This window comes from Carassius gibelio, chromosome B15 (genome assembly GCF_023724105.1).
Source record: "Carassius gibelio isolate Cgi1373 ecotype wild population from Czech Republic chromosome B15, carGib1.2-hapl.c, whole genome shotgun sequence".
Classification (NCBI taxonomy): Eukaryota; Metazoa; Chordata; class Actinopteri; order Cypriniformes; family Cyprinidae; genus Carassius; species Carassius gibelio.
The window spans coordinates 5,992,794-6,016,652 of NC_068410.1; the positions used below are offsets into that span (position 1 = coordinate 5,992,794).

General features: G+C 35.5%; 2 protein-coding genes and 1 long non-coding RNA gene across 6 annotated transcripts in view; all 3 read right to left on the reverse strand.

Moving 5' to 3' along the window:
* LOC127972872 (sialoadhesin-like) overlaps nt 1-23,859 on the reverse strand; it is a 56,399-nt gene that overhangs the window by 10,864 nt on the left and 21,676 nt on the right. The gene's annotated exons all lie outside the window — the stretch shown is intronic.
* LOC127972870 (sialoadhesin) lies at nt 115-17,028 on the reverse strand. 2 transcript variants are annotated; one of them, XM_052576748.1, is made up of 10 exons: nt 16,883-17,028; nt 16,397-16,462; nt 4,870-5,187; nt 4,496-4,783; nt 4,118-4,408; nt 3,736-4,029; nt 3,453-3,564; nt 1,315-1,377; nt 1,179-1,197; nt 115-1,067 (listed from the first exon to the last, which is right to left on the reverse strand). In XM_052576748.1, the coding sequence occupies exons 1-10, from the start codon at nt 16,932-16,934 to the stop codon at nt 993-995; spliced, it is 1,578 nt and encodes a 525-aa protein (XP_052432708.1). In that variant the 5' UTR covers nt 16,935-17,028; the 3' UTR covers nt 115-992. The 2 variants fall into 2 exon arrangements, with proteins under 2 accessions (XP_052432708.1, XP_052432709.1); XM_052576749.1 differs by lacking the exons at nt 16,397-16,462; nt 16,883-17,028 and adding exons at nt 5,499-5,533; nt 6,093-6,313 and having other exon boundaries at nt 4,870-5,253.
* LOC127972875 (uncharacterized) lies at nt 7,274-10,928 on the reverse strand. The gene is made up of 6 exons (XR_008157215.1): nt 10,443-10,928; nt 10,219-10,263; nt 10,126-10,152; nt 9,877-9,945; nt 9,354-9,369; nt 7,274-9,236 (listed from the first exon to the last, which is right to left on the reverse strand). It is a non-coding gene; the product is annotated as an uncharacterized LOC127972875 (long non-coding RNA).

Consider the following 23,859-nt stretch of genomic DNA (forward strand, 5'->3'; position numbering starts at 1 on the left):
TCCAGAAGAACACCACTTACAATAATAATAATACAAAAAATACTTAAAATGTATACATAATTATTATATTTTTTTAATAAAATGCTTGAAAGAATTTGCTCATGCAACCCAATGTATCAGAACTTAATGTTTTATTTTTTATGCATATTTTATGTTTTACTAATGGGAAACTTGTGTTTGGTTGTAAACATCTGTAGGCCTGTAAGTGAATACAGACTACACAGTCTGACACAGGTTTTGTTTTGGATTATGTTTTTAAACTTAAACTTCCAGTAGGATAAGATCATAATATTTTTTCCCAGTATACATTTCACACTGTTGTAATTTATAAAGTACTCTGCTTTATAAGACATTTAAAGGTTATAACATGAACTGAGTGAAACTAGATGAAACAATTGTGTGCTACATAGACCTGATCTGTTCAAACTGTATGTGTGCGCTCCCATATCATGACGTGTCTAGAGTAAATAATAATGTAAACGTAAGACATGGCCATGATGAAATAAAAACAGAAAAAGCAATGGCAGATCCCATATTTAATTTATGCTGTATCTGTATGCGCAATTGTTATGATTTCCTGACTACTAGGTGGCGCTGTCTGCATACTGTTCAAAGTACTCTCAGGATGGTGACGACATGCACAACATTTGGTTTCAATGCCTTAACGCATTTCTAAGAAGCATCCTCACTTTCAGTTTGGAATGTCACTGTCTGAACATAACATTGACTCAATCATATTTAATAGTCAGGAACAAAAGTAGTAGATTTTTTTATTTGTAATATTTTTTTTTTTTGTTTAAATCAGCTAAAACATATAATTCATAAACATAAATCATAGTAGCTGTTTGCTTAACAAATCTAAATACATCTGTAATTATAAAAGAGATGCAGATATGCATGACACATGTTTTGTTATTATCAATAAAATCAAACATTGTTAATATTTTTACAAACATTGTTTTGAACCCATTTTGTTTTGATGTTGATGTTCTTCAGATATTTCCATAAATGCTGAGTTCACCCATGTTGGCGTATTCAGCTTCATAATCATTGTCATAATCATTTTCCTTATATTTGAAGAGAGAACAGAGAGCCAGACATCAGTCAATAGCATATTTTAATATTTCTCATAGAAGTATGTTTTCTGCAGCGTAACACAATGTAAATAATGTACTCACAGGGCAGGATTTTGGATAACTGGGGTGCATGTGGAAAAATTAAAAATGTTGTGGGTATTCCAATTTAATACCAAAAATATATTGTTATTTTTATCAATATATAAATTAGACATATATGGGTTAAAATGTGCTGTACCTCTTTGGTGACGGCATTCGAGGATTGGAGAAAGGTTTGTTTCCTGACACTGCATCTTTTGACCTGAGAACAGATGTCATGTGTAAGAAAGGAAGTTGATGCTCTGAGTTTTACTTTCTTCTTCACCGTTTGTTTGAATTCTACTAGTTTATTTTAGATCCTAGTTTATTTGACCTCCAAATTAATGCTTTTCACTGCTGACAGCTCAACCATCTGCATGATTTCTACATGCTGACTAAAAGTAATAAACATCACTACAGCATTTCATTGTGTCTTACCAGTTATCAAAACCAATTTTAAAATATAGTGTTTAAAATAAGGTACAGAAAATAAAACAATTAAATATCTTTTCAAGCAGCAAAGGAGCAAAATAATTAATGCAAAAAAAGATGATCTTATCTATCTAGATAAGCATTGCTTCTTGTATATCATCCAGTGAACATCTAAATATAAGTGATATGCCAACTTAATACACATTTGGTTTGTTCTCAGAATATTTAATTAGCATTTGCTAGCACTTCTCTAAAGCAAACAACACTTCATGCTTAGACAAAAAGTGTGAAGTTTGTCATATTCACTGTGATCTATGTGTGAAAATAGTATATGTATTTAGTTGAGATATGATTGCCCGTTCACACAAACATAATGGGCCCTATTTTAACGATCTAAACACAAAGTATAAAGCGCACTGTGCAAGTGCACTCAGGGCATGTCCAAATCCACTTTTGCTATTTTAACGACGGAAAAAATGTTGTCCCTATTCTCTTAATGAGTAATGGGTGTTTCTTGGGCGTAACGTGCAATAAACCAACCAGAGTCTCAGCTTCCATTCCCTTTAAGAGACAGTTGCACTCGTGCCGTGACAGATTTGCAATTTACACGGCGGAATTTGGCAAGCGCAAAGATAAAACACGTTGCTGAGATGAAATGATTGTGGACCTGCCTATACTAACATGCTCTTTAAATAACAAAGAAAAAACATTGCGCCAGACTTTAGACCAGGTTTGGTATATGACGCAGTCTATTTTCAGCTCCTTAAATTTTTTGAACTTGTAAATAAAGATAGCATCAGTTAAGTAAATTTTACAAACAAATACTATTTTGTCTTTTTACTTTAAAATATCATGTTTAATTCAATAAGCTACTTGAAATTTCATTTTTATTTATTTTACTTAAATACATAAGTCAATTCAAATGGAACTGCCTAGGTAGAAATGAAAGTTAAAACTCATAAGTATATTTTACTTGGAACCGTTTGTTATGTTTACAGGATTATTTAAGTAAATATCAAAGTTATGATCCCATATTTCCCGTCAAGCAATGGGGCATGAATAATTAAAAATGTACACTGTTTTATGGTTGTTTTTGTTGTTAGTTGTTTATTTTAGTTGTTAGTTGTTGTTTGTTTTAGTAACATACTGTTTGTGACACCTGGAGTTTATTTTCTATTCAAAATGACCCATTGATACTCAAACACTATTCACTGATTGTTACCGTCATTGTGTGTGGTGTACCAAGTATTGAGGTCCCTGTGTTCAGGTGGCTATTAATTTTTTTGAGTGGGCATATTATCTTAAAATGATAACAGCCTGTCTTACATGCTTACTTGCATGTTTGCAAGTGAACCAAATGCTTAGTAGCACGGTGATTTACCAGTGTTACCGTGTTAAAGTAAATTGCTAAACTCGCAGATTTTATTAAATTCAATGGTTGAGTTTTACTTAAAATATATGAGTGCAAAATTTGCAAAATAAATACATTTGTACACTTCAGTAATAAGCATTAGGCTACACAAAGTAAAATGTACAAACAAAGAGTCAACAAAATTAACTGGGAATTTCCAAGTAAACTTAACTTAAAAAATGTCTAATTAAACCTACTAATAATTATGTTTAGGCTTTTACTTAGCAAATGTTTGTAAATTTACTAGAATTTTCTGAGTGAAAAAACTTAGCAAGCTTTTTTCAAGTAAATCCTACTCCACATTTTTTACAGTGTATTATTATGCCTATTTTTATTATTATTGGGTTTCTGAATCCACTTTAAAGTCTATAATATGTATAATATATATAATAAATAAATAAAAACTTTTAGGAATGCCTGGCCCAAAGAAACAAAAAGAAAATATAAAGAGCTACCTTTGTCTCTTTTTGTATACGATGACTCCAGCGAGTATACAAGTCAGAAGGAACACAAGTGACGGTGTTAAGATGTAAAGACCAATAGTCTTCAGTCCAATGAGCAATGGGTCTGCCTCATGATGGAATGGAGATATAAGGAATAATCATTATTATTAGCACACAACTTATGATATCATGACTGATCTAACAGGTGTAGCAATATGAGCTACAGAAAAGAAAAAAAATACACCAATAAAGAAAACAATGATGAGACAATATGCTAATACTGTAAATCACTCACATTGCACATTTAAGACAACAGATGCCGTAATTTCTCTTCCAGAAAATTTTGCTGTACATATCAATTTCTTGCCATGGTCTTCTTTTGCACCCAGAAAGCTTATGCTAGAATAGCTGATCTGATCTAAAGTAGAAAGTGTTTTGCTCCACTCTGTGACCTGCATGTTCTCATAGTTCCATGTGATGTTTGGATTCTCATTCTGGCAGGAATGGTAGACGCTACAAGTGAAGTTCTTTGGGATGCCCTCGGTGACATCTGCCAGTTCAGGCTCAATCGATATGTTATGTTGGACACCTGAAATTGAATTGAAATCTTGTAATAGGTCCAACTCTGACATTTAAATTGACAGTACACAAATCAATTTATATTTGTGTTTACTCACATTGTACACGTAAAACAACAGAGGTTGTAATTTTTCCTCCAGAAAAATTTGCGGTGCAAATCAATTCCTTCCCATGGTCTTCTTTTGCACCCAGAAAGGTTATGTGAGAGTAGGTGACCCGATTTAAATCTGAATGTGTTTTGCTCCACTTTGTAATTTGCATGTTCTTATAGTTCCATGTGATGGTTGGCTCTTTCTGGCAGGAATGGTAGACGCTACAAGTGAAGTTCTTTGCAACGCCAACTGTAACATCTGCCAGTTCAGGCTCAATTGTTATTTTTTGATGAACACCTGTAATTAAAATAGGTTCCACTGTGACATTTAAAGTGAACTTACAGCTAATAGCACACATAGCCATTCATATTTGTGTTTACTCACATTCTGCAATTTTGTCCTTAGTTGCTGTCACAGTTATTCCACCATAATGTGTTACTGAACACTGAATAGTAAAGCGCTCTTTCTTTACGACACCTGTGCGTGTCAGAGTGGATTTCCACAGGCCATCTTTAAAAGAATCATCCCGGAATTGATCAGATCCTTCTATACCGTTCAGAGTGATGGTTGGTTTACTGTATGGACATGTGTGGAAAGTTGAACATACTACTGTGTTGGTGTCACCAGTCCTTTTACCTCCAGAAATACTGAGGCTGGGCTGCTGTGGACTTGCTACAAATAGCAGAGAAATGTCAATAATAGCCAATTAGATAGGAAATCAAGCTAATTTAAAAAAAAAAAAAAAAGTATTTATGTACCATCAACTTGAATTGTAGAAGTGACATCATAAAATGCGTAGGTGCTCTTTCCAACATTTTCAGGGTCAATCCATGTGTATAATTTTTCTCCATGGTGGGACTGTTCCAGGTTTTTAATCAGCAGACTGCAATCCCAACTATAGGGATTTCTATATAAATCAGTTTTCCCTCTGAACTTCAAAATAACATCATTTGGATTCCATGGATCATAAACTAAAGGATAACCTCTAGAGACGTACTGATACCACACAATTCTGTTTGGGTTTACAGGTGGGTATGATGTGTAGCTGAAAGAACATGGTATAACCAGACAGGAACCTTTGAGACCGTGAATTTGCTTTGGCATACTCACTATCCATCCCAAAGTATCATGCAGCAGAACAACTGTGGGATAATAGTTTGAGTCATTAATGTCTGCTTTTTCATTTATGCTTTTATTTTAAGCATTTTATTTGCCTGTTTTCTGTTATTTTCTGATGGTTTAGGACACCATAGTACACTAAACTTAGTAATTTACATTGTGTGTCAGCAGAATTAGCTTTATATGGCTTCTATAAACATATAGTGTAAATATGTATGGCTAGCTGTTATCATATGATAGCTTAAAAATGGGAAATAGTCACACGTACTTTGAAAAAGTAAAAAAAGTGATGCGTTCATGTTCCTGTGTGAATACATAAACAAAAACCAAAGTTAAAGTTTAATATGGTTAAAATTTACAGCATTCTGTTCAGCATAACTTATCAGTTTATCACTTAGGCTATCCACATTTTCCTGACACTTTGTGCAAATTAAATGAGTAACTTCTGTTGACATGTAAGCAGTTAACAACTTATTTTTGCAAGATAAATGTTGTATTTAGAAATATTTTTTTATAAATATAAAATTAAACACAGACAAAGATGAGAGGATTTGCAGATGTGCAGTGTCTGTTGTCTTTTTCTTATTAACAGAACAGAACATGGCTAAATATTTCATAACTTGTGATAAAGTCACATTAAAATATCAAGCGTTTTATTATTTTAGAAGTGGATAAAACCAGGAGCACAGCTCATTCAGTCAAACTGACAGATAATTATTATTTGTTGCTCAGTATATTATTTGAAATGATTTGTTTCAGTTATTTTGAACGGAAGCTCTCTAAACCAGAAGTACACCCATAATTTAAAACACAGTAGACCCTGTCCTCTTCTTCTTAACATACTTAAAATTTTCATTCTTACCTTTCTAGTGGTAGTTTTCAGTAGTAGAGGACTGACAAAAGAACTTATTACCAAGAAGAGAAAATGTAAAATAACAGAAGTGAAAGAAAGAAAGGGAAACTCATCTGGCCATCAGACCAACGCCCAGCAAGATCAAAATATATCTCTTTGGTCTTGTTCAAGGAAGGTGTCAGATTTCGTCACAACAGTGCACAAATATCACAGTCAAATATACAGTGCTCTCCACTAATATTGGCACCCTTGGTAAAGATGAGTAAAGTGAAAATAAATCGCCATCATTTATGTTTGGGATCTAAAATGTACAAAAAAATCTGACCATTCATTGAAGAACAACAATTGAAAGTAGGGAGAAATCTCATGATGAATATAATGTTTTTCTCCTATGCATGTTAGCCATAATTATTGGCAACCCTATATTCCAATTCATATTTAATTTTTTAGCACACCAGAGTGACTATGGGCATGACATTGCCCAGCAGCCATGATGTCCTGTTCCACAGGATTATAAATATGACTCACGGCTGAAGAATTGCAAAGATTAGTAGAGTCTCGGGGTCAGAAAGTCAAGAAACTATCAAACAGCCTCTAAATCACCAGATGTTGTTCTGGAGAGATTCAAGAAAAATTCTCCTTGCTGAAAAGCTCCAGCATTTTCAATTGACAGAGGTGGCTGGAACTTCAAATGGCACCAATTTCTATGGTCAGAAGAAGAAGAAGAAGAAGAAGAAGAAGAAGAAGAAGAAGAAGAAAAGAAGCTTTTTAAAAAAACAAAGCTACCAGATGGGTATAGTACAAGAAATGAATTTTTGAAAAGGATAAACAACACAGGTGTATTTGCCCATATTAAACAAGAGTGCCAATATTAGTGGAGGGCACTGTATTTCCTGAATATAACACCATAATTTGTAACTGTATGGTTTGTTAGGATAGGACAACATTTGGATGAGAAACAACTATACGAAAACCTGGAATCTTAGGGTGCAATAATAATAATAATAATAATTCCTTACATTTATATAGCTCTTTTCTAGGCACTCGAAGCGCTTAACAGTGTCAGGGGCAGGGGTGGATCTAGAAAAATATTGATGTGGTGGCGAGAAGGGGGCAGGATTTTTTAAGGGGTGCTAACATATGGCAGACGTCTATATACTGAATTTAGTCACAGTTATCACAGTTTGATGATAAATAGTATGTTCACACCACAAAAGGGCACAGGCTTAATCTCATGCAATCAATGTCTTGCATTTGAAATCGTTCATATAAGGAATAAGTGACCATACCCCATCAGCACCCCCACACTCACTAATGCATACAGTGTGCATCGACATGTAACTGAGATCATTATGAAAGATTAAGTGTTATCGAATTCCGTGACGTTCTGCTTTATACAGCAAGTGCCATTCGTGACGGAATCCGTCAATTCAATCCCTGTCGTTATGTAAACACAGATGGGGTGAATTTATGAACAAAAGTGTGAAAGTTCTGACACAAAACGATGTTGTTACGGATCCTAACGCATTTTAAAAGTGGGTAACGTACCACTTAGTAGGCTAGACTACACCACTCAACATTAGTTAGCGAAATAACGTAACCTGATATTTATCATCTCAAAGTTAACATTACAACTATGCTAGCACTGTGCTTTCATTATAGCTTCATTTCCTGATAGACAGATAGATAGATAGATAAGCCATATCTTTCCACCTCTGTCTCCTTGCGACTCCTGGTTCCCAAAGTTTTCCTACTTGGACAAATCAGTCTCTTGCCGCTCTGGCGTCCTCTCGTGCTGGCTGCATTTACTACAGTCGGACACTGGAGATTCGCGCTTGTAAATTTTCAAATTGGCCGTAACTTTTAATTAGTTGCTGCCAACTGGGGTGGCAAGGCTTCATTTTATGCCTCCCAAGTAGATCCGCCCCTGGTCAGTGGTATCCTCATCCACCACCAGTGTGCAGCATCCACCTGGATGATGCGACGGTAGCCATATTGCGCCAGAACGCCATCTTATTGGTGGAGAGGAGACAGAGTGATGCAGCCAATTGAGGCCAGGATGGTTAGATTCCAATGGGCAAATTTAGCAAGGATGCCGAGGTCACACCTCTACTCTTTTCGAAAGTCACCCTGGGATTGTTACTGACCACATGTCAGGACCTCTCATCGTCTCATCCGAAGGACGGTGCTTGTTGACAGTTATAGTGTCCCCATGGCTACACTGGGTCACTAGGACCCACACAGACCACAGGGTGAGCCCCCCTTCTGGCCATACTAGCACCTCTTCCAGCAGCAACCTAGTTTTCCTAGGAGGTCTCCCATCCAGGTACTAACCAGGCTCAACTCTGCTCAGCTTCAGTGGGCAACCGGTCTTGGGATCCAGGGTGATATGGCTGCCGGCCATAAATAAGTAAATAAATAAATATAATACAAATATTGAGTTGTCTTAATGATGTTCTTGGCAATGGATAAAACTTAACAAAAATGAAGTTTTGATAAATTTATAATTTAATATAATTGACAAAATATATTCAAGGAACATAATCTGTACTTAATATCCCAATGATTTTTGGCGTAAAAGAAAAATTTATAATTTTGACCCACACAATGTATTGTTGGTTATTGCTGCAAATATACCTGTTCTACTTAGAGTCATATATAAGCTGCACACAGGTTCTCAGCAGCCTGTCTGCTTTTTGCTCTTGGTTTGCTAAGTTTAGTGCATTGTGTTGTTTAATCGCAATATGTTAAATCAGAAACAAAATTAGTAAAACAATTATGCATGCACATTTACAATACAATGCTTTGTTATTTAATATTATACTAACTCACTGTCAAATATATTGATAATTAAAATTAAAATGCAAAAAAAATCAGTGCTAGAATTGATTCTACTTTTATATGTACAGTATTTATAGTTTACACTCAAACATGCTGGAAAGTGTTGATAAAAACAGAACAGAGCAGACACAATATATAAAATCAGTCAATGCAAGCTATAGACTCAAAAAGAGAGTTTTAAAAATGTACAATCTGATGTACATAATTTTGAGCATAACAAAACACTGGTAAACGTTGTGCTGTTCATTATCATCAGACAATTCGATAGATGGTGAGATCCATGTTGGTGTGAACAGCCTCATAATCACAACCCTACATGTAATATAAAAAAAGACACAGAGGTCAGTCAATAACATATTACAAGGCAGCTTTTGAAATCATATAAATCATTTTCAGTTTGATAATGGTAAAATTTAATAATATACTCACTGAGGATTTTGGGTGACTGGTGTGCATGGTGAAAAAGAATAATAATAATAATAATAATAATAAAATATCTGCATTTATCATGGCAACTGTTAAACATAACTTTCATTATGACACTCAGTTCAGAAATGGAATAAGTATTGTTTTCCTCAGAAATTGCATAAGCATTATTTTGCTGTGTAACATGCTATGATTTTAGGCCTTAAAGGGGTAATTGATTGAGAAACATCCTCTAAGTTTCACAACTCAAAGGTTCCTCATTAGTCCAGAAATAGCTTTCATTGAAACCAAGCTGCAGAAGACCGATGTCTATTTCATCATTGCCTCTTTAGCCCTGCCCACCGGTTCAAGCATGATAAATACAAGATAGAGATAGGACAGAAAACAGACTATTACTTCTACTTTATGATGTTTTTATGTAAAAATCTTGCTAATATTGTAAGCAGCTTTCAGAGAAAATTGTAAAATGTAGAAGAAAATAATGATTCATGACACCTTTAAGAAACACAGATGTGATTCAATGTACCTCTTTTATGACGGCATACAAGTTTTGGAGAAAAGCTTGTTTCCTGACAGTGTACAAATGTTGTTTGTTCTGTGAAGAGAGTTTCATTAGTGAGTGGAGCATAGAAGCAAATGTGTGAGGATTGTTTTTTAACATTTAATTTTTTTCTCTGTTCAGGGTGCAAAGACAACTGTAAAACATTTGTCAAATGTTTTCCTCTCAAAGCGTCAGGAAAGGTTAAATAAATAAAGTTAAATAAATGTACTGTACCTCATCAATAACTGAATCAATATTCACCTGTAAATGTTGTTAATGTAAAAAATTCTTATGGATTAAGAAAAAAAAAAAAAATCAAATACCGACCAGTATTCTGTCTGCAGATTTACATTGGTTCTGGGTGATTGGTGTCTACAAAAAAAAAAAAAAAAAAAAAAAAAAACATGAAATCAATACAAAAAGGTAAATATTAATTATTTTGAAAAATTGGCTCCAGATGCTCCATCTGTTGAGAAAATTACATAGTTTGATTAAATATATAGTATGAATATAAATTATAATTATAAAGTAAATATAGGAATAATTTCAACCTTTCAACATGCATTTGTTGCTTTTTGTTGACACCCTTGGCGCCCTTCACTGAATTATACACAAGAATGAGTGGCCTAAATGAAAATAAATAAAAATAAAAATGCATGCTAGTATAACAGAGCTTTCTCTTAACTAACTTCCCTTTTCTTAGACAACTTTATTTTTAATCAACTAGTCTTGAGGTCTGAGTTCCTCTTATTCTGATCATATGAACACATTTTACAAAGCTGTACAGCCAGAAAAGATCCAATAATGAACACTATGTCGAATTTAAAATTTTAGTTTCATTTTAAAATGTTTTGATTAAAAAAATTTACTTGTGCTATATATCTTTAACCTCTTAACTGTCACTTACGTTTTTGAAGATGGACTTCAATGTGCATGATACAAACCTACATTTTTATAATTCATGACTGAAAACATTTTGTAACATGATATTGATGTACCATTTACATGGTAATGCAATGTCTGATTTTAAAATGGGTTTTAAAGGATGAATTTTGAGATTTTATGTTTTCAAGTGATATATAATTTCTGATGATTTATAAAATGTGAAGAAGTCTTTTTTTAAAACAAAGGTCAAAACTCCTGTTATAATGTAGATTTTTGAGGGTGCAGTCTTGTCATAAATTAATCTATTACGTTTGCTAAATAATTTTTAACAAAAAACATTGGTAAAATATATATTTGGGAGTGTTGGACCTTTCCAACGATATATAGTTTGAAAAGATTAGATTAGATTTTATTGTAATATAGTGAAGTAAACATAGGCATCCCGTATTTGGGACGGGGTGACAGTTTTAAGTATCTTAAATCATCACATCAACATGCTTGTTTTTAACACCTCAGTCAGATATAGTATTTCCTGACAAGAATGCCACCATTTGCGATGACTCTGTCAAGAGGGTCTGTTTTAAGATCTTTATAATACACAAGAGGTACTTCATTTAAAAACAATCATTATAAAAAAGATGATAGTCTCTGAGAACATTTGGTTTCATCACAATTATACATTTAATTCAGTAGCGATATGCTGTCAATGATTCTGTAAGAATTGTGAAACAAATTTGAATTAATATATAAAGCCACACACAAAATTACTGTTTGCAACATTGCCGCATTCTATCTTAAAGTGTACATTTATTACTGTAACTGACCTTTGACCTATGATGTGCCAAAAGTTGTAGGTTTGCTTTTGACAATGGTGTCCCACAATGATCCAGGATGCTGTTTCAAATCCTGCCATACCACAAAACATCACGATTTTTGCATACGATTTAGTAGATGATATTAGTTGCTACAAAGCCATTTAATCTCTGTTCCTTGTCACCTATCTGGTTTCTCTGGCTCAAGCAGGGGCTGGCCGTCTTGGAGATCTGAGGGTGACAGTGAAAGCTTCTTCACCGGGCCACACCCCACGGACCTCTCACTCCTCCACAGCACATGTCCCGTGCAGCTGCGATTGGTTCTGCTAAGCCGTCTCACAGCGGTCCCAGCGTGTCTTTTGGTGTGTCGGCCGAGGATCACATGTCGATTGCAGTATTGGGAGATGGGCTATCGGCATCTGAGGATAAGGATTCAGCAGTGCTGCCCCCTTCGGGCAATGTCACTACTGCGGAATCAGACTGAGAGTTGTCGGCCATGCTAGCCTGGGCAGCCGTGAGCATCGGGCTGGAGGTGACTAAACCGCTCAGCCCTGAGCACTCGAGTGGTTCCTTTCTTCCCGGAGGTGCATGAAGAGGTGGTACCTGCAGGTACATCAAGCCAAGGCACTAATAGCAATGCACGAGGGTGCAGGAGCTGCGCACGGCAACTGACTTCGCCTTACGGGTGCCAAAAGTCACGGTGCTGTCCTTGGGGAAAGCAATGTCCACATTGTAACACAACGTAAGCCTGGCCAAGATGAGAGACGTTGACAATGCTCTCATCTCCCAGGCAGGCCTGTTTGGCGACACTGTTGAGGACTTTGCCCAGCAGTTCTCGGTGGTGCAAAAACAGACTGAGGCCATTCAAGACATCTTGCCCGGACGTGATCCTCCAGTTGCCACCATTTTGTTGCGGGCAGTGCCTCAGCCTGCTCGTCGCTGTGGGTGCCCTTTAAAATTCCTTTAGAGGCAGGACAGTGGTACCACTGAAATATTTTCAGAGGCTCCTGGGGCATATGGCATCTGCAGCCGCAGTCACACCGCTCGGATTGCTTCCATCGCCTTAGCATACCATTCCCGAGGCAAGCCATGCCCCCGGGGGTGAGGGCTCACTCCACACAGAGTGTGGCCTCCTCCTATGCTATGGCACACTGCGCCTCTCTGGCAGACATCTGTCAAGCTGTGGGCTGGGCGACACCTAACACCTTTGCGTTGTGTTGTTACTGTGTGTTGGGTAACAGGTAATTGGCGGGTATGTGAGTGCCTTTCTTCTCCCAGTAGAGTTCCCCGGTTGACGTACCCTGGTCGAGCATTCTCCAGCACCCTCAGTGGTAAGACTCGCAGTCTCGCGCCAGGTCCAGTACTGGTGTTAGCATACCCGGAGTTCCGGTAAGCCCCAGTATTGGGCTAGGTGTCCATATGGCTTGATTCTCTATGGATAATCCCATGTGTGTATTCTTCCATAGTAAGGTTTTCCTCTTGGTAAACCTGTGTCTCCCCATGACAGACCCGCTCTGTCAGTCTCTTCTGGCGGCTGTTCCATCACTATTCCAAGGTAGGATCTGCCTCAGAGACTCATTCCACATGTAGTACTTCCCCCTGGGTCACCATATCAATATCTCCACGTCACTTCCCTATGGGTAGTTCCCTAGAACTAGAAACTAGAGGATGCATTTCGATGTTCCCTTGAAAGGGAGCTACTTAATATTTCTCCCAAATTATTGTTAAAGTACATAATCACTTCATCCTGGGCTGAAAGACTGAGTAGTAATGTGCATCTTTCAGCACAACATTTGTCTTTCTGTCTGTGTGCTTTATATAGAGAGCTAATAATTGCCATATATTACGCTTTCTTTAAAAAAGAAGGCATTAACTTGTTCCCCTCCTAACACTCAGTCTTTCAATATATTTACAAACTGCAAATGCTCATAAACACAGAATCATAGTCAATAAAAAATAACGTGAGTTTTTTGGGAAGAAAACATTATTTTTATGATCTGTCTGGAATAGCAGTGAATACAATTTATATATGTGGTGTCTCTTTTCTTTATGGAAAATTAATTCTCCTAAAGTCAATTCTTGTGCATGCACGCAGAATTGGTCTGTCTCTGACTGCAACAGAAAGTTACTGACATTATTGACACTTACCACACACAATGTCTGGGACAAATGCAGATTAGTTAAGGTTGCTAAACAGCAGGTATAACAATATAACATAGATGACTCATCCTGCAGTACAGATTTTCTTTTTTCGTCAAACGCTGTAGTCTAGAATTGGAATGTCCCTCTAATTTATGCAAATAAATCAACAAGGTGCTAAAATGGAAGGCACATGCTGATATGTTTTAATGCTTTATTTATGCTTATATTCTCACACAGGTATGCTGGAAAACATTGATCAATGGCAGAGTAGAGCAGAGATAACAACATTAATATGAAATAAATGCAAGTCAACAACAAACTCAGTGCAAGCGTAGTGACTAAGAAAAACAGACTGATTATTTCTGAAAGTGTTCAATCTGATGTATGTATTTATATTGAAAATTTAAAAACACTGTATTGAACTATGTGTTGTTCATTATCATCAGATGTTTCCATACATGTTGAGTTCATCCATGTTGGTGTATTCAGCATCAGAAACATCAACCTTAATATATTTTAATAAAATACAAGAATGCAAAGGTCAGCCAATGACATACTTCATGATAGCATTTGAAATCATAGAATCAGAATATGTTTTTGACTGTTTAATAATGGTATACTCACTGAGTAGGACCTTGGCTCACTGCAGTGCATGGTGAAATATAATTTTAAAAAAAAATAATCTTTTTTAAATCAAATAAATATCTGCCTTAATTATGTCAACTGTTATGTTATATAATTTTTGAAGTGGTAGATAAACATAAACAATGAAATTAATAATTGAATATAATCGTATTTTGCTGCGTAACAAATGTGGTTCAAATGCACTTGTACTGTACCTCTTTGGTGATGGCATACGAGGTTTGGAGAAAGGCTTGTTTTCGGTCACCGTACATGTATTGGTTCTGTGAAGAGAAAAGTTTTATTTTTAAAAAATACGCCTTTAATAGGCCTTATTAAGAATCAAAAATCAAATCTGTGTTGTCATAAATAGTAGAATGTGTTAGTGTGATTTTTTTTGGAAAATATCTGAATGTGTAAAGTAAACTATTAGTAAACTATTTGTTTGATTTTCATGATTGTAGTGTTACTGCTTTGATACCATCATTCAACATTATTATTATTATTTTAATTTCACATAATGTGTTGCTCTTGAATTAATCATCATTTTTAACAAATCAGTAAAAGGACTGATTCTATGTAACTAGATACCACTTGTTAGTGATTTAGGGTGATTTGACAACTAACAGAGTAAACTAACAGTAAATCTGTCTTATATTTTACCTTACTATGTTGTTCTTACCTAGTTTTACTCCTGCTTTCCCTGTTACTCCAACCTGCTCTTCCCTCAGACCTACTAAAGTGCCTGGTGGATAAATAAAAAAAAATGATTTGAGACTAAATAAAATCAGACAAATAAGAGATAAGAAGATTCCAACCTTGAAAATCTATTCCAACGTGATCCCCTACATCAGAGAATACAGTTATTAGTGTTTTAGAAATGTAAACATTGTAGTCTATGTCAAACAATGTTTTTTTTAAAAGAGAATTAATGAATAAAGAGGTTAATGTCATACCTCTCTTCAAATGGTGTTAATGACCCTCGCATATTATTAACAGGCTGTCTACAATCAGTAATGACAATGTGAGAAGCAAAAATTACTTATTAAATAGAAATGTTTAATTCTAAACTTTCAATTTATGTAAAATTAATGTTAGCCTAAAGTAACAAACAGTTACCGTTGTCGTTTCCTGTAAACGATGAATGCAGTAATTGCGAGGAGAAACACAAGTAATGGAGCTAGAATGTAAAGCCCAATAGTCTTCAGCCCAATGTTTGCAGAGTCTGCATCTTTATGGACATGGGCTAAAACATTTAGACAATATTATTAGCGCACAAGTGAAATGATAACCAAACCAAAAGGCCCATGACTTCAAAAATCCACATACTGTATATGCATATATCACTTACATTGTGCATTTTTGTCTTTTGTAGCTATCACTGTTATGCCACCATGATATGTTACAGAACATTCAATGGTTGAGCTTTCTGTCTTTACAACACTTGTGCGTGTCAGAGTGATTTTCCACAAGCCATTTTTAAAAAGCTCATTGTCTATTTGATCAGATCCTTCTATTCCGTTCAGAGTGATGGTTGGTTTGCTGAATGGACACGTGTGGAAAGTTGAACATACTACTGTGATGGTTTCACCTGTTCTTTCACCTCCATAAATATTGATGCTGGGCTGCTGTGGACTTGCTACAAATAGCAGAAATGTGACAATTAGGCAAAACACTCTCATAACTAGATAGGGAGTCAAGCAAATTTGGAGAACAAAGTATTTATGTACCATCAACTAGAATTGTAGAAGTGACATCATAAAATGCGTAGGTGCTCTTTCCAACATTTTCAGGGTCAATCCATGTGTACAATTTCTCTCCGTGATGGGATGGTTTCAGGTTTTTGATCAGCAGACTGCAATCCCAACTTGAGTTTCCATATAAATCAGTATTTCCTTTAAATTTATCAATGACATCATTTGGATACCATGGATCGTAAACTAAAGGATAGCCTTTAGAGACATACTGATACCACACAACTCTACGTGGGTTTACAGGTGGGTATGATGTGTAGCTGAAAGAGCATGGTATAACCAGACAGGAACCTTTGAGACCGTGAATTTCCTTTGGCATTCTCACTTCCCAACCCAAAGCATCATACAGCAGAACAACTGTTGGAAACATTTGTGGCAGAGTATTTAAGCTGTCTTATTTATATTCAGCTTTATAGTTTTATTACTACTGCTATTATTATTAGAATAATATTACTGTATGAAAAATAGCAAATTAAAAAAATGTCAGTACATTTGCTAGTATAAGTATTAGTAACTGTTGTAAACATTGTTTCAAGGGTGTAATTATTAACAATGAATTCTTAATTCTGGTCAACAGTCATTTAAATAGTTTATATTTCTTTCTGAAGTGTTATTCACTTGCATGCCCATATGTTTTTTGGAAATATTGGAATTTTGCTGCACTTTAACGCATTTAACATTCATCATTCATCATTTTTAAAGTAAGGATTTAATTTGATTGGATGAATAAATGTACGGCAGCAGAGATGCAAATATTATAGAAAACAGAGACTTTACCTTGAAAAATTAAACGAAGTAACAAATGTCCTGTCATATTCCCGATTGCCATTTTATAAGAAACAGATTGTTAATAGCAGCCAATATAGCTTTCTAACAAGCACGTCTTAAGAATGGAAATGTCCTTTAGGGAACTGGTATACCAGTTAAATTGCAGGGTTTTTTTGTACTTTCTGTCTGTCTTTGGTTTTCGTCAGCTGTTCCATGTAACCAACAGAAACTATACAGAGAAGTGAAAGTGGCTTCAACATAAACGAGATTAATCATGTCTATTCTTTAAATTTAACATAGTCTATAATTTCCTTGTTTTCTACCGTTGTTGGTCCTCTGCTCAAACAAATGCATTGGGTAAGAATCTAGTATCAAGCCAATTCCAAAACTTTTTATATTTGGTCCATATCTTGAAATTTCAAAGGTTATGGCTATCTGAAGATGGCTAATTACTATGACTTTCAGGAACAGAATTTTGAGGAAAAAATGGTTTAAAGCAGTGGTTCCCAACCTTTTTCAACTCGCGGCCCACACAACCAAACATGTGTTTGCGCGACCCACTGCAAAAAAATTGACTGACCCCGCTATTGTTGGGTTAATAACTTATTACTTAGAAGCTAGATTGTTAACTGTCTTTATTGAATGAACTGGCAAAGAAAATAACTTGGGCTGGCACTGCTTAGCACAACTGCTGATGTTCTGTATCATATGCAGTAAAAATATCTCAGATAAATTGGCGGTTTTATTCTAAAACCAATCAGAGAGCTCAAATAGTGGAAGCATAGTTTCAGTTTTATATTTATATTTATTTATTTAAAAAACAGACACTGTAGCAGGGGCGCAGGAAGATGTTATAGGCTGGAGGGCTGTTTGCATGATAGAGAGATTTACACTAGTTAAAGTAGTATTCTGCTAATTGTATTAGCATTGTAATATATTTTAAAACAGTATGCAATAATAACTTATTGAGTGTAAATATTAATTTACTAATTCATTCAATTTAATATATAATAATATATAATATAATCATTTAATAATCAAAATTACCCTACCCAATACTTTGTTTAAAACCTTTTGATTATTCTCTTCATTACTATTAAAAAGAAATACTTTAAAATAAATACTTTTTTTAAATAAATACTTTTCTTTGATTTGAAATTTGAAAAGGGAGAAGAAAACTGGGTGGATCTCGTCAAAATGTGTATGACTCACGCTTATTATCTATGCCACTGAATCTGACAACCATCTTTTGTAATACTGACTAGTGCAATCACACGTTGGTTGGTGGAGTTAATGTAAACAAGGGGGGCTATTTGCACTTAATACCAGAATTCTGCGTGGCAGGATCCCAGGAGGTTTAGCCATATTCTGGCACAAGAAATTTGACCCTTTTGTCACTGTGATCAGGTTAGATGTGGACTGGTGCATAGGAATTAAGGTGGTGCATAATAAGAATGTTTTTATAATCTTATATACACTCCATATGAATGTCAAAAAAATGAAAATGAGCACTTGAATAAGCTTGCTTCTATAGGTTACTACATAAGGGAAAGTGCATATACATCCATATTTGTCTTGGGGGATCTGAATGCTGATATATCAGATATTAATTCACTTTTTGGTCAACACTTGACACAATTTTGCAAAGATAAAAAGTATATTTTGTCCAACAAGGAATTACTACCAGCTGATAGTTATACACATGTTAGTGAAACATGGCATACTATATCCTGGTTGGACCACTGCATATCTACAGCTGATGCACATGATTGTATAAAGGAGGCTGAGATCCTATATGGTCTGGCCAGCAGACCATATTCCTGTCTCTATGTTCATAAATGTTAAGGGTTCACCTTCACTTCTCTCTTCACAGCAGTTCAGTCAGTGTACTGTTTGAGTACATGAATTACTCCTGGATATTGGTTTGTTTGAACTCAGAGGGAGTGTCAGCAACATTAAAAGTCATTTGTGGATTAATGCGTATTGGAGACGCAAACCGTTTAAAATGATTCAGTTCGATTTGGTGAACTGGTTCAAAACGATCCGGTTACATCGAAAGATTCATTCGTGAACCGGATATCACAAACTGCTTTGATTTGAACTCTGTCACAACAGACCCGGAAGAGAAGACAATGATAAATTAAGTCGTAGTTTTTGCTATTTTTGGACCAAAATGTATTTTTGATGCTTCAAAAAATTCTAACTGACCCTCTGATGTCACATGGACTATTTTGATTATGTTTTTCTTACCTTTCTGGACATGGACAGTATACCGTACACACAGCTTCAATGGATGGACTGAGAGCTCTCAGACTAAATCTAAAATATCTTAAACTGTGTTCCGAAGATATCACGGGTTTGGAACGACATGAGGATGAGTTATTAATGACATAATTTTGATTTTTGGGTGAATTATCCCTTTAAGCACTTTGGTAGGACACTGGCTATTTTAAATTTGTTATATACAGTAAATGAAGATGACATTGACATAATATAATTCATATCAAGCTACTGCATGTGGCATTAATAACTTAAATGTTATTCTTATCGTTCTTAAAATGTAGAGCAAAAATGTGCTGTATTTCTCATTATTTTACAGGTAAAAATCTGACCGATTGGGTGCCATCTGTTTGACTGACAGGTCACCACGGAGGTTCACCTCAGTCAACCAAAGAAACAGGAAACTCAAGCTACAAGTGTCGCATGAACCAAACCCAGCAGAGACTGAAGGCTGAAGCTACTGCTGCTGCTGCTGCTACTGAAACTGATGATCACCCCACCACAAGTTCTGTCAGGGATAATTTTTGCTGCACAGGGACTCAAACTGAATTGACTGGTGATGCCATTGAGACTATAACCACTAAACTTCTCAGAAAAGTCTCAGAACTGAAAACATTCAGTTGAGCTCTGATGTTGCACATGTGTCCACTTCCTATGACCAAATTGCCTGTGTTGATAAGGATGAAAATGTTTTATTTTTCACATACCAGATTCTGTTAATACTCTTCACATTCCTTAGTCCCTACCTCCCTGTGAGGAAGTCACTTGATAAGTTTAAGCAGTTGATGCTGACATTGATGCGTATTATGCTTAATGTTACCACAACCTTCCTGTCACATGCATTTAACGTGTCAATAGCCACTGCTTCAAAGATAGTCACTGATGTCACTGATCATACCACTTATCATATGGCCAGATAGAAATCAATTGCAAAAAAAAAAACAAAAAAAAAAAAACATGCCAATGCAATTGACTGTTTTGAGGTTTTCATAGAACGTCCATCTAACCTTATAGCCAGAGCAGAAATATGGTCTTTCTACAAGCACCATAACACAGTTAAATGCTTGATTGGTATTACAAACCAGGGCACTGTCTCGTACATTTCAAATGCATGGGGAGGGAGAGTAAGTGACAAATACATAACTGAAAACTCTTGCTTTTTCTGACAACATACTTCCTGGTGATCAGTGTTGTGGGTAACGCGTTACAAAGTAACGCGTTAGAGTACTCTAATTACTTTTTTCCTGAAATTTGTAACTTAACGCGTTAGTTTTGTGCATAAGTAATCAGTAACTTCGTTATTTTTTTTAAAAAAGTAATCCGTTATTTTAAGGAAAGGAAAATCCCGACTGCAGCCTGCTTTTTGTCAGACAGTAGGCCTAGGTTTCGAACTCCCGGCAAGATAGCAGAGAGGACAGCGTTTGGTTTATGGAAGTACGCACATTATTTTCAATTTGTCAACGAAAAAGAAAAGAACATAACGGTAAAATGCACACTCTGCTTTGGTGAAAAGCTTCTGTCGACCGCCAAAAATTCTACCTCAAATTTAACGCAACGTTTTAATCACTACTTTGAAGAGTAAATGTAAGAGAGGACTGTGTTAAAGCGAATTTAGGCTTGTGACTGTGAGTGACACTTTAATAATAATTAGTTCGGCTATTAAGCGATTTGTCATTTGCCTGTGTGGCAGTGAAGGATTTAATTCGGTTTGTTATCATTTTTGTTTGACAGGCAGCTGTTAATTTCTGTTAGATCATTGGCTGGCTGGTTGTTCATCATTTCTAAATGGATTTAAATCTGCAAGCCTGTTTAAGGTTGTGTTTACAAGTAAGTATACTTGTACTTTGATAACTGCATTATTTAAAGTTAAAGAAAAATCAGGAGTTATCTTGTGGTGCTCATAATATACAGTAGCCTAGGCTACCCGGGCTGGGTAACGTTAGGTGCGAATTTTGATTAATAATATGTTCTGTGATAATAAATAAATAAAACGCCATGTGGAATAGCCGATTGCTGACTGTCTTTCCTGTTATTGTTATCCTGCAGTGTTAATTTAGTCGGATGAATGACGTTATTCATTGTCGGGAGTCACGACTTCTAGGTGCATTTAAAGGGGCCGGGGGCTGTGTCTGTCGTGTGTGAGCCGCTGCAAACGGCTTTTAATTTTTGGTAACGCATGAGTACTCTAACGCGTTACTTTTATGAATAGGTAACGCTGTATCATAACTGATTACTTTTAATTGATGGTAACGTTGTAACCTAACTAACTACTTTCCAAAGTAACTATACCCAACACTGCTGGTGATCTAGTTCTTGCTGACCGTGGCTTTAAAATTCAGGCCACTTTAGGTTGTAGAATGGCTCATGTACAAATGTTAGCACCTGTTGACTTAAAACCCACAAGGAAAATTGACAACATCAGGATTCATGTTGAGCATGTGATTTGTTGTGTATGCCAGAAATACACCATTTTGGGCGGAATATTGCCTATAGATTTCTTGATGTGCAAAGATATTGATGGGTATTGTACCATAGATAAGATTGCACTTGTCTGTTGTGCTCTGGTGAACTTTTATCCATAAGTAGTTGATTTTGACTAAAGTATATTTTATGTACTTTGCCAATAAAAATATAAATTAATTAACCCATGTCTAGACTTGTCTATAGAGCCTATAAATGATTGTTAATTTACAGTCATTAAGTCATTGCTATTGTTTTGTTGTCACTATCATCAAAAAAACACACTTTTATCAGAACACTTATAAACTATACATTATAATGTAGGGCAAAAAGAGGGAGCTAACTTGTAGGGATCTGCACCGCCAATAAATCATAATTTCTCAAAATATCGTGCCTTTTCTTGTGGTCCAAATCCTTCTCTATATGCCTTTGCATCTTGGTTAGGTGAGTTTTTCGGTTGTTTAGACATGGCTACATTCACTTAAAGTATCCAAAGTGCACTGTATGCCATTCAGTTTTTTACATGAAGTGCCTCCACAATGGCCATGCACCTGGGTTACCGACCAGAACGAGAAGTTGGTGAAAACTCTCTAAACTCTTATTTGTGTTTGCGCATGTGATATCAGTCTATGTCACATTGTTTCTTCAACTTATTAAAATATCTTTTTTTATGGCAAGTATCTGTTTCTGCTTCTTTATCATGTTTATAGTGTGTGATTTATAAATATCCTACCTCATATATTTAGATTTTGGACATCTGGTCACTTTATATCTCATATCAGAATATAATATGTAACTGTTAAACCTATTATGAACATTAAAACATGCTGAACCATGTGTCCTGTATCATAGCTACATGAATGACCTTTGCAGCAAAAAACCTGTGTCAAAATTAGTTAGGTATTCAGTGAGATATGATTAATTAAATGCGCTGACAGCTCATTGCATCTGGCAAACAAGTTACACTGAGTGGAGCTGGCGACCGATCCAAGATGGCGGCTCCACGGCTCCACCGTGCCAATAGGCAGTAGCGTTTGATAGGGCGTCTACCTATATGATGTCTATGGTATGCATGCTACGGAATTCGTGCGGAAGTAGTAGGTCATCTGGGTACATCTCGCTTACTGTATTCGGTAAGAATTCGGATATACTACTTGGTTCGCATACTGTTTTTTGCCTACTATATAATATGGAAGTATGCGATTTCGGACGCAGCGATAGTCTATCTATAGGCTATGGGTAGACACTAAACCATAGAAGGATTCATGATGATGATTTCATCTCTTCACTGGTGTTTAAATATCTTTCGATCATTTTTTTTCAATATCTCTCTTTTTGTGTATGATGATGATCTTTTGAAGCTTTTTAATGAGAAATCACTTGTAGATTTCCTTTATGCTGGACTATTTGTTGGTATCTGACCATTAATTAATGATTTTTAAACTACAGCGTTCTTTCAATTTCCTTAAAAGTAGAAATCGTCTTAGAAATGATTTGTAGGCCTAAGTTCAATGTGGTTTGGTCATTCAGCAAATTGTTAGATTACAGTATATATACATTATATTTGGTCATAAACACATCCTGAACATCTCTAATGTTCACTTTTCCTAGCTGCACCATTAGCCTGCTGATAGCAGCACATTAGACACCTCCATTAGAGGGGGTTTCATTTTCTAAACTAAACCACTGCCACAGGATGTGAGCTTCAAACTTAGATGACAGTATTAACATATCTATTTATCTCTACCAGGAAAGTGTGCTTTTAGTTTCTTTTATGTCGTAAATGTAACTATGCAAATATGAAAAGTTAGAAATACACTTGGGTGAAGTTTTCCTTTTGTTTCTCGGTTTTAACATTTTTAAGACAACAATTGAGAACAAAAGATTCAAGTTCAAGGTAAAACATTTTTATATTTCTTTCTATTTATTTCACTATGGTAAAAATACATTTGATTGAGAACAAAAGATTCAAGTTCAAGGTAAAACATTTTTATATTTCTTTCTATTTATTTCACTATGGTAAAAATACATTTGGTTATTGTCAGATTACTTACCTAATCAGTTAAGCATAAAAAGCACTATGCTTCTTCAAACAATACTTTTTTGGCATGTGATTATGTCATCATAGCGTGAAAATGTTGTTTGAGAAACATCAGTTGCATCATGGGGCTAGTAGGCCTGATTTGTTTGCTACAATAAATGCAGATTAAATAAAATATGGTGACAAAATAAATAATAATTTAAAC

Excerpts from the sequence above, each read along its gene's own strand:
- LOC127972870 (XM_052576748.1), bottom strand. The coding sequence starts at position 16,934 with ATGGCAATCGGGAATATGACAGGACATTTGTTACTTCGTTTAATTTTT. Across the intron at positions 5,188-16,396 it reads GGAAATTCACGGTCTCAAAG|GTTCCTGTCTGGTTATACCA; the intron begins GTTCCTGTCTGG and ends ACGGTCTCAAAG. Across the intron at positions 4,030-4,117 it reads TGTTGTTTTACGTGTACAAT|GTGTCCAACATAACATATCG; the intron begins GTGAGTAAACAC and ends ATTCAATTTCAG.